The 15,429-nt window shown below is 41.1% G+C and overlaps 1 protein-coding gene across 4 annotated transcripts in view; it reads right to left on the bottom strand.

Annotated features, from left to right (window-relative positions):
• The window catches only part of CMYA5 (cardiomyopathy associated 5), an 83,815-nt gene that overhangs the window by 42,176 nt on the left and 26,210 nt on the right, over positions 1–15,429 (bottom strand). For 2 of the 4 annotated variants that reach the window (XR_006739763.1, XM_036409257.2), the window contains exons 2-4: positions 4,721–14,207; positions 2,315–2,410; positions 735–968 (exon numbers count right to left, since the gene is read on the bottom strand). Coding sequence is in view for 3 of the 4 variants with exons in the window: in XM_036409257.2 (XP_036265150.1) it covers positions 735–968; positions 2,315–2,410; positions 4,721–14,207 (9,817 nt within the window). In the remaining variant the exon portion in view is untranslated. The remainder of the gene's footprint in view (positions 1–734; positions 969–2,314; positions 2,411–4,720; positions 14,208–15,429) is intronic. The other 2 variants (XM_036409259.2, XM_036409258.2) reach the window with 2 other exon arrangements.

The following is a 15,429-nucleotide window of genomic DNA, read 5'->3' as shown; positions in this document are numbered from 1 at the left end:
GCAATGTGGCCCCCACCGCGCTGTCATCACTGCACTCCGCTGCGTTTCCATCACAATGACAGTTTATGACTGTTCAGTAAACCATTCGGCCCGCGATTTAGGCTGGATTTTAGATTTTGGCCCCTTCTCTGATTGAGTTCGACACCCCTATTCTAGGGCATTAGGAGAGCAAAGAGCTGCCTCGGTGGTGCCATTTGGGAATTTTGGTCCGCAAGGTACTTAAGTTAAGGAATCTGGTCCATAGGAATACCCTTATAAAAGCATCCCTGTGTTACCTGAGAGAGGTATCACATGATATCATCCCTTTGCATTCTGAGAGTGAACCAAATGTTACTCTCAGCCACTTGGCGAGGCTCAGAGGGAATGGTCCCTGTGAGAGGTCACTTCAGAGGAGGGAGTGGGAGTGGAGAGGATGCCAGGCCTCCAAAGGGAGCATGGCACGAATAAGATTCACAGGCTGCTTTTCTTCCTCCCTCTTAGAAGTTACGACAGAACAGATGAGGCCTCACTTCCATGTATCCTGCAGCTGGACCTGGGTGCTAAGGATTTGCTGGGCCTTTCCCGTAGGCATCAGGCATGCCCCAATAATTTTTATAATTGTCACAACTATATAAAAGAAAACCCCCACACAGTATATAAATGATCTTAGGGAATACTGGAAATTACAATTTTGAAAGTAGACTTGGGGGCAGAGCGGGTGTGAGGTGTTTGGGCCTGTTTTGATCGGTGCTTACAGTCAGGAAAACGGTCTCATCGAGCTCCTCTGCTTCTCTCACAATGGTCTCCAGGGTGTCCTTGGCAGCATCCATGCTCTGCAGAAAGTGGACCATCTGGTCATGCAGGAACTCCATCTTCTTTTTCTTCACTTCCTCAAAGCTCTGGGCCTTCTCATCATACTGTGCTAAAACCTTCTTCATCATCTCCTCATTCTGTTCTTCCAGCTTTTTCTCATTTTTACTACAATTTTCCTAAAACAAAACAAAATCCTGAATGAAATGAGAAGTGTATGTCTTTTTTTTTTTTTTTTTAAGAAACATAGCCTTTTAAAGAACTAACCTCAGGCATTCTGATCAGAGAATCACGGATTATACAGTCTAAATTTCCAACCCACCAACCCCTCCCCCCCCCCACTTTGACACAGTCATCTCTGCAACAGAATTCACTGTAAGAGCATCCTCAAGAAGGATTTAGTTCCTGAAAACACACAGAAAAATATGTGCTTGGAAGTCTTTCCCATCGGCATTTCCACATGGTAAAACGACAACGGCATCACAATGAATGAAGATTCATGGCCTTCAGGGAATGGAGAGGGTTTTGTGCCATTTTCACCACTCCACTAAAATCAGTGTGAGGAAGGGGCAGCCAGCAGACTGGATGCGATGCTGCCCTCATTTACGCTCTCCAGGAAGGAGGAAGCTTCCTCCACAGTAAGAGAAACGTGATTGCCTTCCTGAACAAACCCAGATGCCGGGCTGTCCTCATGAGATGGCTAGTGATAAGGGGATCATTTAATTGACTGTTTAAACGGGACACTTTTGGGGAGGGGGACAAAACATAATTACCCATTATTAATTGAGCTATGACTGGAGTTAAACAGACTTTTCACAAGCAAACTAGGATACAGAATTGTTCTAGTGATAGGAAAACTATGCACCAGCCTTCTGCAGGGCCCCTTGCCACTCCTGACTGACCAGTATGCTTAGGCCACTAAGCATACTTTGTATATGGATGGAGCAATACTGCACCTGCCCTTCACTTCAGAGGGAGCAGGGGCCAGCAGCTGGGAGGGCATGAACTCATCAAAGACAATGATACCATGAGAAACACTCATTTATGAGGGCATGGGACATTGGGCAATGACTTAGAGCATTTCTGCAGAGCTAACCTAAGGAAAGGCAGGATGATGGAGCAAATAAGAACTCAGACCTGAATTGAAACCTTGTCTCTCAACATATGACCTTGGGTAATACACTTAACTCTAAGTTTTTTTTTATCCATAATAGGGTAACAATAACAACACCTATTTCACATGGTTATTATGAGGATTAAATTGAGTAAGCATGTAAAGCATTTGACTTATTGCAGTAAGTGCCCAATAAATGGGTATGTGTTTTTAAGGGCTAATCATTTACCTTAAGACAGAAAGTAGTAGTCTCACTGATTACACACAGATGGAAGACTCAATGGGGAAAAAAATTAACAACGGCAAACAACACATGCACACACAAACCCAACTCAGATTCTTTTAGAACAGAGTTATGTACTGTGATGCCATGAACAAACCAGATAAAGTGAAAGGGATATAGGAACTTACCTCAATGGTGTTGAAAAAAGTTTCTATCTCACTAACAAAGGCTTCAATCCTTAAGGACTTTTCTTGTAAATTTTCTAGAAATTCTGCTAATTGAACCTGAAGAAGAGAATTCAGATATCCTTAGTATATGACATTTGACTTAGTTTTGTTTGATTTAGTTTTCTTTTTTGACTCTTTTAATTTTTGTTTGTTTGTTTTGAGTGTGTGTGGTATTTGTTTGTTTTTTGTTTCTTAGAACATGACATTTGAGAAAAGAACTTTAAGTGGTGAGTTCAATTTCCTTACAAATTTAGTGTGTAGAGGTAGAGGTTTACCATAACATTTTCACCAACAAATCAGTTTTTTAAATTTTTGTGCTGCTTCATCTAAATTGACTATAGATAATTCTATACAATAAACAAGTAGGAGGTTTATGAGTGAAAGCAACACAAAGACAATGTATTTTCTCATAAAAGAGGAAGGACTTCTTGGTAAGTTGGAGTTCAAAGAATACTTGTTTTAGTGGGCTTTGTATTTTCATTATTCCTCCGTAGCAAGGCCTCGATTCGTACATGTTGCCTTTCTTCTAATAGTGGGCTTTGTGCTGAATTGATCTAACTTATGTGAGTAGTCTTATCCCATTTGTCCCAATGGCCTCAGGTGAGCCTGGAGCGCCTGAGCCTGAGAGGTGATCAGAGTGTCACCAGGCCAGAAGGCTACATATCAAATGAAAGGAACTATCTACTAAAAAGACCTAACGGTTCTAATGATCCCCAAAGGGTTAAAATACTCAAGGGGTGACTGCCAATTAGAAAATGCATGGTGATGGGGGAAAATGGTACCTACTTTAGCTGTAGTTATAACCTTAGCTGTAATCTATCCTGCTAAACTTAATAAGTAGCACAGAAACTCAGAGCTTCAGCTGCCTGATTCATTATCTGCAGAATAAATGGAGAAATGATACTGATGGAAGCCCCTTCAAGATCTGGTTTCTGCTTCCCTTTCCAGCCCTTACCTCTTCCCCATAAGCCTCCAGGCTCCGATTACACAAGCCCTTAAACTCTTTCTCAACTATGTGCCTTTTCATATGTTCTTCCCTATCTCTAAAATGACTTTGTTACCCTTGTTTGCTGGCAATTATTTAACAGTGACCTAACTGAATAGTCATATTGAAAATTGCTACTATTGATACTAGGAAGTTACTGAGCCCAGCAACATGGATATGCAGCCAAGAACATGAACTCTAATGCCAGACGGACATGGGTACCAATTCTAGTTTTGTCTTCCATGACCTTGGGCAGATCACTTAAACTATCTGAGCCTGTTTCATGATCTGCAGATTGAATTATCTTGTATATAAAGAACACAGTGCCTGGCACAGAATAAGTGCTCAATTCTTCTTATTATTTGCATTTTTAGATCATTCTGGCCACTGTATGGAAGATGGGTCAAAGAGACAAGAGTAGGGATTCCACTTACAAGGCTATTCAAAGATAGACGGAATCTCAAAGACTACACAGCTTATTTCCAGTAGTATCTCTGAGGAAGTAGGATATTATAGTCACATTCATAACAATATGTATTGTGACTAACTTTTTAACATCATAAGGACATGTGTTGTGACTAACTTTTTAACATCAGAATTCTACAGACATAGCTAGGTTTTCCATTTCTAGTATAAATTTGATAAAGAGGAAATATGGAGAAAACTAATTTAAAATGTGTTATTCTCTATTTTATAAAACTTGCAACAAGATTGCTCAATGTAATGTAAATGTATATTTTAAAGGATGATATTGTAGGTAACAGAAAATAAGCTGTTTTATGCACAAATAAAATTTTAATTTTAAGTCATCTGGCTTTTTTGGATAATATTAAGACCCTTCCAAGGCAGTGACCCTGTGTTATTTATTCCGATATTCCCAGAATCTAGAAAAATTCTTGGCACATAGTGTATACATAATAAATGTTTGTCAACTGATCTTAACTAAATGCCTGGGGAAATGTTCTTAAGTTTTCTTTCAGACTGTTATGCCTAAAGATGAATGTGTCAAATACTGATCATTTTTTTTAAATTGAGAAAATATGAAAACAAATTACATTTATACAGGGGTGGGCAAAAGTAAGTTTACAGTTGTAATACAGATACATAATACAATAATCCTATGTAATAAAATTCTCGTGACCGAATGGCAGAACCACCAGAATAACTGGAACAACTGCAGCTCCTCCCCCTGGCCGGCCACGCCCCCAATCAGCCTCTCATCAGGGCAGACCGGCTGTACCCCACCAGGGCATAAATTCGTGCACCAGGCCTCTAGTTAATAAATAATAACACAAAAATAAACTTTCACATACAACTGTAAAACTGCTTTCCCCCACCCCTGTACGTATTATTATGTACTTAATGTTTTAAAATCTATTTACCTTTACAGCACTTATAGCTGTGTCAAGCGTTGATACCTCATGGTCTTTGTGGGTGCCAAATATCTTGTCAACAGCAGAAATTGGACTTTTGCAAGTACAGCAATACATGTCATCCTGGGACTTTTTCGGTTCTTTTTGCTCCTTCTCAGTTACTAACTCTGATGATAATTGGTCTTCTATCCTCTCTCTGCCCAACTCGTTCTGTTCAGAAGACATACTTTGTTCCACCTCACTCACAAATTCATTTCCACTGATGTGTTCGAAGGATTCCTTTCCCTGAGATAACACATCTTCAGGCGTGGATTCTTCTGATAAAGTGTCCTGAGTAACTACCTCATAATTCAGAGATTCAGCAAACTCATATTCATCCTGGACAGGGCTTCTGCGGAGCCTATCTTCACTTGGCTCAGGTAGGACCGTTGTTGGAGGTTCTACGTGCAGTGTTTCTTGAACACAAGTTGCACCAGACGCAAATTCTTCCTCTGGGAAGGACACTTGTACTGGGACATTCAGATTGACCTCTGGATTTGCATTTGCTGCTTCGTTACCCTGAGTGCTTGTTCCATCTATGCTTTCCAGAACATTAGGAGTATCTTCAAATGGAACTGCATAGCTTACCTTCTGGGTAACCACTTTGACTTCCTCAGCGATGGGAGCCTTCCTCTGTGTATCTACATTGTCAAGAGTCTCCACATGGCTTTCTAATTCTCCCTCCTCGTAAGAAGCTTTCTGTTCCTCTTTCAGACTCCTTTCCCCCCAAATAGTTCTAAACCTCACCCCAATTTCCCTTTCTGCTGCTATTAGTTGGTATGAATCATCCTTACCAACTGGTTTTCCTTCCAGACCTTGGTCTTGGTCCTTTTCTATTACAGATGTGTCATGAAGAATGTCATCTTTGAGTGTATACTTCTCAAAATATATTCCTGTTCCATCATCAGTGTCAGAAGTTTTGTTTGGAAATGATGCCTCAGAATTCACACTGTCACCTTCAGAAACAGTCTCCCCTTCCTTCTTTTTCTCTCCAACTGCTTCTTCATACAGATCCTTGTATAAAAATGCAAGTGCAGGTGGTTCCTCTAGAAGTTCGGGATTAATGGCTTTAGCAGTGGTAGGAAATATTTGGGCTCGTGACAAAACTCCTTCCTCTGCATCAAATAAGGGCATCCCAGGTGACTTGGAGTCCACATCTCTATTTGTGCTCTTTGAAGCATCTTTGTCAGCTGATTTTTGGATAATAACAGACTTTGGGGTCTCTGAGTAAGATGATTTGCTGTAGTCCTTTTCCAGTCCGTAAAAACTTTCATCTAACTTCACCAAGTCATATTCATGCTCAAGAGCACCTTCCTCTGAACTTTCTGGGAAAGAGACAGCTTCTTCTATAACTTCCTTTGAGAGTTTCACCTCAACATTTAATTTCCCTGGAGCTTTCTGTATTTCTGTGTCAGGGGAGATGTTATAATCAATCAATGTATATTTTTCAAAATAATCCTCTTCACCGGGAATTGTGGGCTGATTAAAGGCTAAATCACCAGTTTCTGAATCTGTGGATATTTCTTCTTTTGTTTCATAGGTTTCCTTTTGTTTATTTTCTTTCAAAGATGTAACTTTTTTCTCAGAATCTAACTTACTCTTTAATGTTTTATGGCGAGCAACTGCTTCACTATCACCAGGGAAGGGTAGAGTTTTAAGTGAGGCCTTCTCTTCCAAATATTCTAACTTATCTTGTATTTGTTCACTTTCTTCCTGATCAACTGAAGATATAAATGCAGGAGCATGGACATTCAATATCTCACAGCCTTCAGAAATGATACTGAAGGCACTCTTTTGATCTTCTGAAAGTCCAGCTGGCTTACTAGTTGTTGTAAGTTCTTCTTCAGGCTCCTTGGATATTTTATTGACATTGGTTGTTGATGCATTTCTTATAAATTCAGCATAGTTGCTGCTTGCTGGAGAGTGTGGTTCATTTACATGGGCAGCTCCTCCACCTCCCAAGTGGTGCTTTGAAACAAGTACAGATTGTTCAGACATTTCAGATGTTTGCACTTTAGATGTTTGAATATTATAGACTATATGCCTATCTGGAGACAATTCTTGTTTCTTCTCTGTACTAATTTCTGGAGAAGCCTCTGAAACAAGTGCTTGTGGTTTCACAGATGGCAACAAATACGGCGGTGTTTCTAAGCTCTTTGATTCTTTAGATGGAGATCCTTGTTTTATATTGTCTTTTGTGATAGCCACTGAACCACCTTTTGACAGCTCTGACACTGTGACCTGTCCCTTTTTTTCACTGTGACTTGCCACATCCCTGCTTGATTTCTCCAATACCAGATTTCCTTCCTTAGGAAAGGAGTGGCCATCTAGTTCATCACGATAAGGACGATCCACTGGAAGGAACATCTTGGTTTTCTCCACCAACACTTTACTTTCTTCTAATAGCTGGGTTCCTACTACCTTTGTTTCCCTGATTTCTGGCTGAGTCTCGGAGATCATGGTTTCTAATTTTTCAGTTAATGTACTTTTACCCAAAGAACGACTTAAAGGGTCATCTGATTTTTCAGGCATAGTCTTGGCTATATTCACAGAATAAGGCTGAATCTCCTGCTGCTTCTTTCCTTCTGAAAATGCTTGTAGCTGCTTTTCCTTTTCTTTTCCTTTCTCTTCCTCAACAATTTTGTGTCTTTCTTTGGAGTCTTCATTTTGACAGACTTGCTGCAGCACAGCAGCAGCTTTTATTTCCTCCAATTTAATATAGCGAGATCCATGTGTAATTGGTGTCTCTTCTATTTCATTATTATATCTTAACTCTAATGGGGTCACAGTTTCTTGTTTCTCTGCCAACACCTTCTTTTCTGCCAAGGAATATGATCTGATTTCCAAATTATCTTTCTCCCCAGTTGGGCTAACAGACCTGAGTTTTACTTCCTCTTCAGAAATTTTCAGGGAAGTAGGTTTTGGCACCTCTTTCGTTAGTCTGTCCTCACCAAGATTAATTAAACTGCCTTTAGAGTTTTCTGGCAAAATTATTAACTCTGGCTTCTCTGATTCCCTCATGACATTTTCACTTGTGAAGCTAGATGAAACTGATTTTGGCAGTCGATCAGCTGGTTTCTCAGTTGCATTCAAGTCAGCGGGAGCTGTACCTTTAGGCTCTACAACAGTCGCAGCTTTTTCTATAGATGGACTTGGTTGAGTTTCTAAATCTTCTTTTTCAGCAACTTTATTATCTGGAGTGCTTGATCTAGAAAACAAATTGGACATCCATGATGTGAAAGATGAAATTCCTTTCTTTTTCTTTTCTTCAGAATGGCCTGGTTTAACTGCCTTTGGCTGCTCGGGCAGCTTTTGTGTCACCTCAGGTGATTCTGGAGGTTGAGGTTCTTTATTTTCTAGGATTGAGGTTTTTATTTGTGTGGATATTTTCATTCCAGATGTTGGTTTCCCTCTCTCATTAGCATCATCTACAACTTTTGGCTGATCCAGTTTTGATTCTTCTAATTGCTTCTCTCCAAGTAAAGGAGATACACTCCTGAGTGCTTCTTTTTTATTGCCCACCACACGTTCTGCATCTTCTGCCAGGAAAGGAGCTGCTTTGGCACGTGAGGGAATAGTTTCTGACTTGACCTGTTCCATGGATGGACCAGACACTGGTTTCTGGAGGATTCTTTCAGAAGGCAGTTTGACTTCTTCCTGGCTGTCTTTGCAAGGTCTGGAAAATTCTGTGTCTGCTTTTTCCAACACTGCTTTGTTTCTCTCCACATTTTCAGTTGGAAAGAAAGGTTTTGTTTGGGGGACCAGATTTATTTCTTCAGAAGAAGATGTTTTAGTTGATAAGAGCTCTACATTACCACTGGGGATAACATGAGTAGTTAATGGTTCTTGTAATGATAAGTGCGACTCTTCAGTAGAATGTGGCAGAATCGGCTTTCTGGTTTCATACGCACGGTCTTTATTCGACAAAGTAGCTTTGGGCTGCCCTGAGTCCAGACCAGTGCTGCCAGAGGAACCCAGCTGCACAGGTCCCAGAATTTTTTCTTCACAATGACTTGCCAGATCTCTTTCTGGCTTTTCCAGCATCCAGTTTTTGTCCTCTGGAGAAATAAGGGCCTCTCTCATTTGTGTTTCTTTAACATCTGCACCCTTGGTTGTCAAAAATGATTTTGATTCTTCCAAAGGCAAATTCTCTTTCATAACAGCAAGCTGTTTAATACCCAAATCTTGTTTAGCCACAAAAGATGTGCTTACATCAGGTAATTTAACAGCCTGATCTGACAGAAGTGTGTTTTCGGGCTTCTCTTGTTCCATAAGGCGTTCAGAAGAAGCCATCTTTGATGGTTTTGTTATACTCTGAGGTACAGGGAATGAATTTGTTTGGTCTGTTTCTTCTTTTAGTGTAGTTACAGTATCTCCTGTCACTTGTGCTTCCAAATTTCCTGTTGGCAGTAATGAGCTTATTTCTTGTTTCTCCCTCTTATTGAAGTCAGCTGAATGGCTCAATTCTTTTGATAATCCTTCTAAAGTAAAAGTGTATGGCTGAAGTTCTTCAGGGCTGTCTCCTTCAATCAAAGAGGTAAGCGCTTCTTTTGACCCTAAGCTGACTACCTCAGGAGAGACAGACTTAATTTCTTGATTCTGAGGTTCCTCCTTAAGGTATGATGAAACCTCTGAAATTTCAGGCGCTGTGATTGACACATGAAGTTTCCTGTCTTCTTCTTCTCCTCTGCTCCTAAGCTCAGCAAGGCCTTTTCCTAAGACAGAACCCCCTGTTTCAGTTGTGGGAGATTTTATTTGTTTTGAGTTTATAGATCCACTTTGCCTACCTAAACCAGCAGCATTTGGCAATTCTGATATTTGTTTCTCCATAGGTTCCAAAGAGAGCTCTGCCAGAGTAAGACCCTGTTTTTCTGACAGGAAACCTCCCTGAGCTATAAAAGATGTCTCCGTTGCCTGTTTGCTCTTATCACTGACGGTTGGCAATGTTGGAGCTAAATCTTCTGGCACTAAAGTTTCCAACTCAGGAGAAGAACTTGCCATTTTCTCAGTTTTGCCTTTTGGAACTTCATGTTTGGGTGCAGGTGACACGTTTTGTGAGAAAGGAAGTTCAGCTTCTCTTTTCTCTATCTCACCACCTAGGTTGATTGAAAGCCCTGACACCTCTGAGGCAGACACAGAATTCTTTTTCTGTGGTAAAGCCAAATGTTCCGAGTCATGGACTGTAGGAAGTGGAAGACCTTGTTTGCTTTCCACTCTTGCATCCTTAGATACATCTGCTTGCTGAGAAGACAGTGCTTTGGTTATTGGCAACCCAGGTTTAACTTCTTCAGTTTCTACCTTTGGCAAAATAGAATGCTGTGATATAGAGGATATGCTTGGAAGTGAATCCAGTTTAATTTCCTTCTCTGCTTCTGACCAAGTTGGATGTTTGGATGCAGCAGTTTCTATAGAAGAGCTAGCTTTAACTTCTATCTTTCCTTTATCTTCAAGGAGTAATTGCTCATCCACAGATGTTACCAATGGTGGCAAACCACTTTTTAATTCACTCTTTCCTACAGTTAAGACTGGATGTTCTATAGGGGTAGTATGAGATAACTCTGTTGGAATTTCTTCTTTTGCTAATTTGGTTAAATTTGAATCATGCTTAGCTAGAGAGGCTGTGGTTACTAAAGAACTGGGTTCAATTTCTTTCTTTATTTCTTCTGAAAATTCTGGTGCAGATGGTCCATGTTCAACTTCCTTTTCCACTCCTGGTGAAGCTGAACGCAGCTCTCTAGGTACATCAATTATTTTGGAATCGTGTTTCACTTCCGTTTTCACTGCTGATAACCTCTCAGGCCCAGATAAAGGTGGTTCCTTTAGAGGTGAATATTGTTTTATTACTTCAGGCTCATTCTCTGGCAATATTTTCTGTTCTAGTTCAGATGTCACAGTTGGAGCTAAATTGAATTTGACATCCTTCTTTGGCTCATCTACCAAATCAGACAGAATGGAAAATTTCATTCCAGACCCTGGAACATTTGGAGGCTGAGGTTCCATTTCTTGATCCTGCGATGCATGTGCTGCAGCTTCTTGAGAATCAGGCAAAATTTCTTCCTTACTTTTAACTTTAAACAAAGCCATCTGTTCATTTGCAGCTTTTGGAGTGAGCAATGCTTTGGGTTCTTGTTCTTTCTTAAGTGCATGGACTGAATCAGGTGAAACTGGATACTGTGATGAAGGTGAAATAGGTTTGGTTTCTTTCTTTACTACGGGTGATTCTGCAGGTTCAGAAACAGGTGTTACAGCTACTGATGAACTAATCTTAATTTCTCCCTTCTCTGATTCACTGGTTAAATGTGGTGGAATCGAATCTTCAGACTCAGGTTTTAAAAATGGTTGAGTTACCTGTTTCCATGCTGAAGTAAGAAATTCAGATACAGATGTTGAGAATGTTTGAGCAGCTGCTTTTTCTGCTTCATTTGGCAGACTCAGCTCTCCAGATGCAGACATCGGAGGGGAGGGTTCAGCTTGTTGCTTCTGTGATGAACTGAGATCCTCAGGTACTGGTGTAGCAGCTGTTGATTCAATTTCTTCCTCATCTGCTTCTGTAAAGCTGGAATATCCTGAAGCAGATACCACAGTTATCTGTGAATCAGGCTCCATTTCATTTTTCTTTGTCTCTGTGATTCTATATGGTGGGACTGAAACTTGTGATGCTGAGTCTGGAGAAAAAAGGTCAGCTTCTTCAGTGTCTTCATCGGACAAAATAGTGTGTTCTGATGGTGATGTTAAACATATTGGAGATTCACACTCCAATTCTCTTCTCTCTGTTTCCTGAGTTGCATAGGGTGGGAATGAGAACTCTGACACAAATGCAGAGTCTGGAGAGAAAGGTTCAACATCTTCCTGCTCTTCTTCTGAATAGTTGGTGGGTGAAGAGACACCTTTTAGATTTAAAGGGGATCTGTGGACAATTTCTTCCTCCTGTGATTCAGGTGTTGCATGTGGTGGTACTGAAAACTCAGAAACAGCGGTGGAAGAGGGTGTGTACCGCTCCATTTCTACTGTCTCCTCTTCTGATGGAATCATGTGTTCAGATGGGGTGGCTGAAAGTGGCAGGGCTTGGTGTTCAGAAGTCATCTCAGCTGTGCTTGGGGGGAGAGAGTGTTCAGCTACAGAGGCCACATCTGGGGAATACAGCCCAGTGTCTTCCTTCTTTTCTTCTGACACAATCATGTGCTCAGAAACATCTTTTGATATTAAGAGCGATTCATCATCAGTTATTTTCTTTGGAATTTCCTGTGTGACATTTGGTGGCACTATATATTGGGAATTCAATGTTGAATCTGGTGTGAAACGCTCACTTCCTAGCTCCTCTTCTGATAGGACCACAGGTTCAGAAGGAGTGACTGAAAGTGGTGGGGCTTGGTATTCAGAAGTCTTCTCAGCTGTACCTGGGGAGAGAGAGTGTTCATCCACAGAGGCCACATCTGGGGAATACAGCCCAGTGTCTTCCTTCTCTTCCTCTGACAAAACCACGTGCTCAGAAACACCTTTTGACTTTAATGGGGACTTATGGTCAATGTTCTTCAGTGACTCTTTTGTTGCCTGTGATGGAATTGAATAGTCAGAAGCAGATGTGGAATCTGGTGTGTAATGCCCACTTCCTGCGGCCTCGGATTGGCATTCAGAAGTCTTCTCCATTATAGATGGTGAGAGAGAGTGTTCAGATGCAGAGGCCGAAGAAGGCTCAACTTCCTCATTCTCCTCCTCTGACAAAACTGCATGTTCAGATGTAGCTTTTACCATGGATTGAGAAACTGGCTCAACTTCTTGCTTTTCTAGTTCATGGTTCATATCCTGTGGGACTGAGTACTCTGATACGAAAGCAGAATCAGTAGAAACAGACTCGTTTTCTTCTATTTCTTCCTCAGACAAAGCAATGGGTTCGGGTGTTGATGCTGTCAGTGATGGCAGAATGGGCTCCTCTTCTTTCTGCTCCACTTCAGGGGCCTCGAGGACTGGGAAAAGCTTCTCAGAAACAGACGGACTTTCTGGATAATCAAGTTCTATGATCTCTTCTTCCTCTAAATGAGAATCTTCAGGTTCAGGGGTAGCAGCTATTGGTACAGAAGTCTCTATTTCTTCTTTCTCTGACACTAAGGGTTCAGAAAGAGAAATGGGTGGCTCAGGCACGTTTTCTTCTTTCTCTCCTTTGGCATCGAGCTGAGGAGGGGTCAGTTGTTCAGAACCTGGTTCTGCCCTTTCTAGTGAAGCCAGATCTAATTCTTCTCTCTCTGGGCCAATGTCTTCCTGGATCGATGCTGCCAGACCTAATGAACCTGTTTCCAGAGAATCCTCCTCTGCCTCCGGTGAAATGGAATGATCAGTAGAATACACATTTTCCTTCTTTACCTCATCCATGAAAGGTGGTGAGACTAAAGATTCAGGCTCTGAAGGTACAATTTCTTGTAAATCAGGCTCGAATTCTTCCTTTGTTGTTTCAGATGTATCAGGCATAAGAGAGGAAGGCTCCATTTCATAGGGTTTTGCTTCAACACCTGGCTGTGGTGGCACTGACTGTGGAGGGCTGCGCTGTGTTTCCTTTGCTGTGTCCTCACTTCTGTAAGAGGAAACTGTGTGCTTGGTGGCAGAAGCAGCCTTCAGAGGAGAATCTGGGTAGATTTTCTTTTGGTCTTCTCGACTGAATAAGGAGGTATGGGACTTCGATCCTTTGGAGAGTGCACCTCTCCAGGGTGAAGTAAGCTCTTTTCCTTTATCATCTTCTACACTTTGGCCTACTAATTTGCCTGTTTTAGAAACTATATTAGAATCACGATTGGCCATATCTGGCTCTAGACTAAGGGATGCATCTTTCCCCTTCCTATAATGTATTTCTTTAATTACATAACCCTTTGGCAATGTCCCATAAAATTGTAGGGGGATTAATTCTTCTTTAACTGAATTAAACATCTTAATTTTATATTGTACTGTTCCTATATAGACTGGCCGTAACACTAATGGCTTATGTTCTTTGTATATTGCTCCAGTAATAGGAGGTGTATTGGAGGTGGTCTTCTTTTTTCTCATTTTATCATAACTGCCAATAGATAACTTCTCATTCTGGGTATTTAGTACCTGGCTTTCTGAAATTAAAGAATTATCTTTTTTGTTTGCTGGAACATCTTGCGTTTCCGAAGAATTTCTTTTTTTGTTGCCTTTCCGACGCAAGGATGGTGAGCCATGCTTTGACTTAGATTTTCTCTTCCGGGCCTTTTTAACTTCATCCACAATAAAGGAAACATTCCCTGCAGTAGAGTTTATAGCTGACCCTTCCGGACTACCTATACCAGACGTCTGACTTTCTTCCGAAGCCCAAGGAGTGGAAGACATACTCGAATTTGTTTCCCAGGTTATTCCACTATCTTCCCGTTGCACTGTCACCATGGAAAAGGAGGGGTCAGATATAATACACTTCTGCTTGGTCTTGCCTTCTTCATCCTGGTCTGATAACCTACAGTAAAAAATATATATATTAACAATTACATTATATTAATTACTTGTTAGTAATTATAATTAAAACATTCTATTACTTACTTATTACAGTAAGTAAATATACACTTACCAGCTAAAGTATTAATGTGAAGTTAAAATATAGAGATAAATTTACCATCCATATAAAAAATAGAGAAGTATACAAAATTAAGTTTAAAAATTGTCAAATATAACAACACATCCTAGCCAGGCGTCTTCAAACTACGGCCCGTGGGCCACATGCGGTCCGCAGAGGAGTCTGATCCGGCCCGCCAGGTTTTTTGGGCAGTGAGCGCAGCTGAGGTGTTACAGTAGGAATTAGTAGTTCATATAGTCCGGCCCTCCAGCTCTCTGAGGGACCGTGATCTGGCCCCCACTTTAAAAAGTTTGAGGGCTCCTGTCCTAGACCAAAATGAATCCATATCCTCAAACAAACAAACAACAACAAAAAAGCTAGCCTGACCTATGTGGCTCAGCATCAACCTATGAACCAGGAGATCACAGTTCGATTCCGGGTCAGGGCACATGCCCAGATTGTGGGCCCAATCCCTAGTAAGCATGTGCAGGAGGCAGCCAATTAGTGATTCTCTCATCATTGAGTCTCTCTCTCTCTCTCTCTCTCTCTCTCTCTCTCTCTCTCTCTCTCTCTCTCTCTCTCTCTCCCTCCCTCCCTCCTTCTCTCCCTCCCTCCCTCCCTCCCTCTTTCCCTCTTCCTTCCTCTCTGAAATCAATAAAAAATATATACTTAAAAAAACTAAAGTTAAATTCATCACCTCCCTTATCAGATTTACCCTCCCTACCTTGACCTTTCACTCAGGCTTCCTCTCTAGTCACCTGGCCCTTCATAATGGCTCTTGCACCTGTGCCCTCTCTGTTACTAAGCCACCCTGACCTCGTATTGTTGTTGTTTTTTTAACTACATCACCTCTAGATTTTTACAACACATTCCTAACTGTTCAGCTGGTATTATATGTGCCTCTTATCTGCCCCCACCCTCAACTCATCTTGCCCATCTTCCACCAGCTTTACTGAAACTTTTCATCATGTCACTCCCTGCTCAAAAAATCTCAGCAAATTCCTTCTACCTGTGGGGAAAAAACAAAGTTTAAAATCCTTAGTTCTCTGATTCCTAGCTCACTTTATTTCCAAGTACCCACCTCTATCATACCCCTATGTAATACATTTCTGTTTTAACTCTAAAA

This window comes from Pipistrellus kuhlii, unplaced genomic scaffold (assembly GCF_014108245.1).
Source record: "Pipistrellus kuhlii isolate mPipKuh1 unplaced genomic scaffold, mPipKuh1.p scaffold_m20_p_4, whole genome shotgun sequence".
Classification (NCBI taxonomy): Eukaryota; Metazoa; Chordata; class Mammalia; order Chiroptera; family Vespertilionidae; genus Pipistrellus; species Pipistrellus kuhlii.
This window is presented reverse-complemented; position numbering and strand designations above follow the sequence as displayed.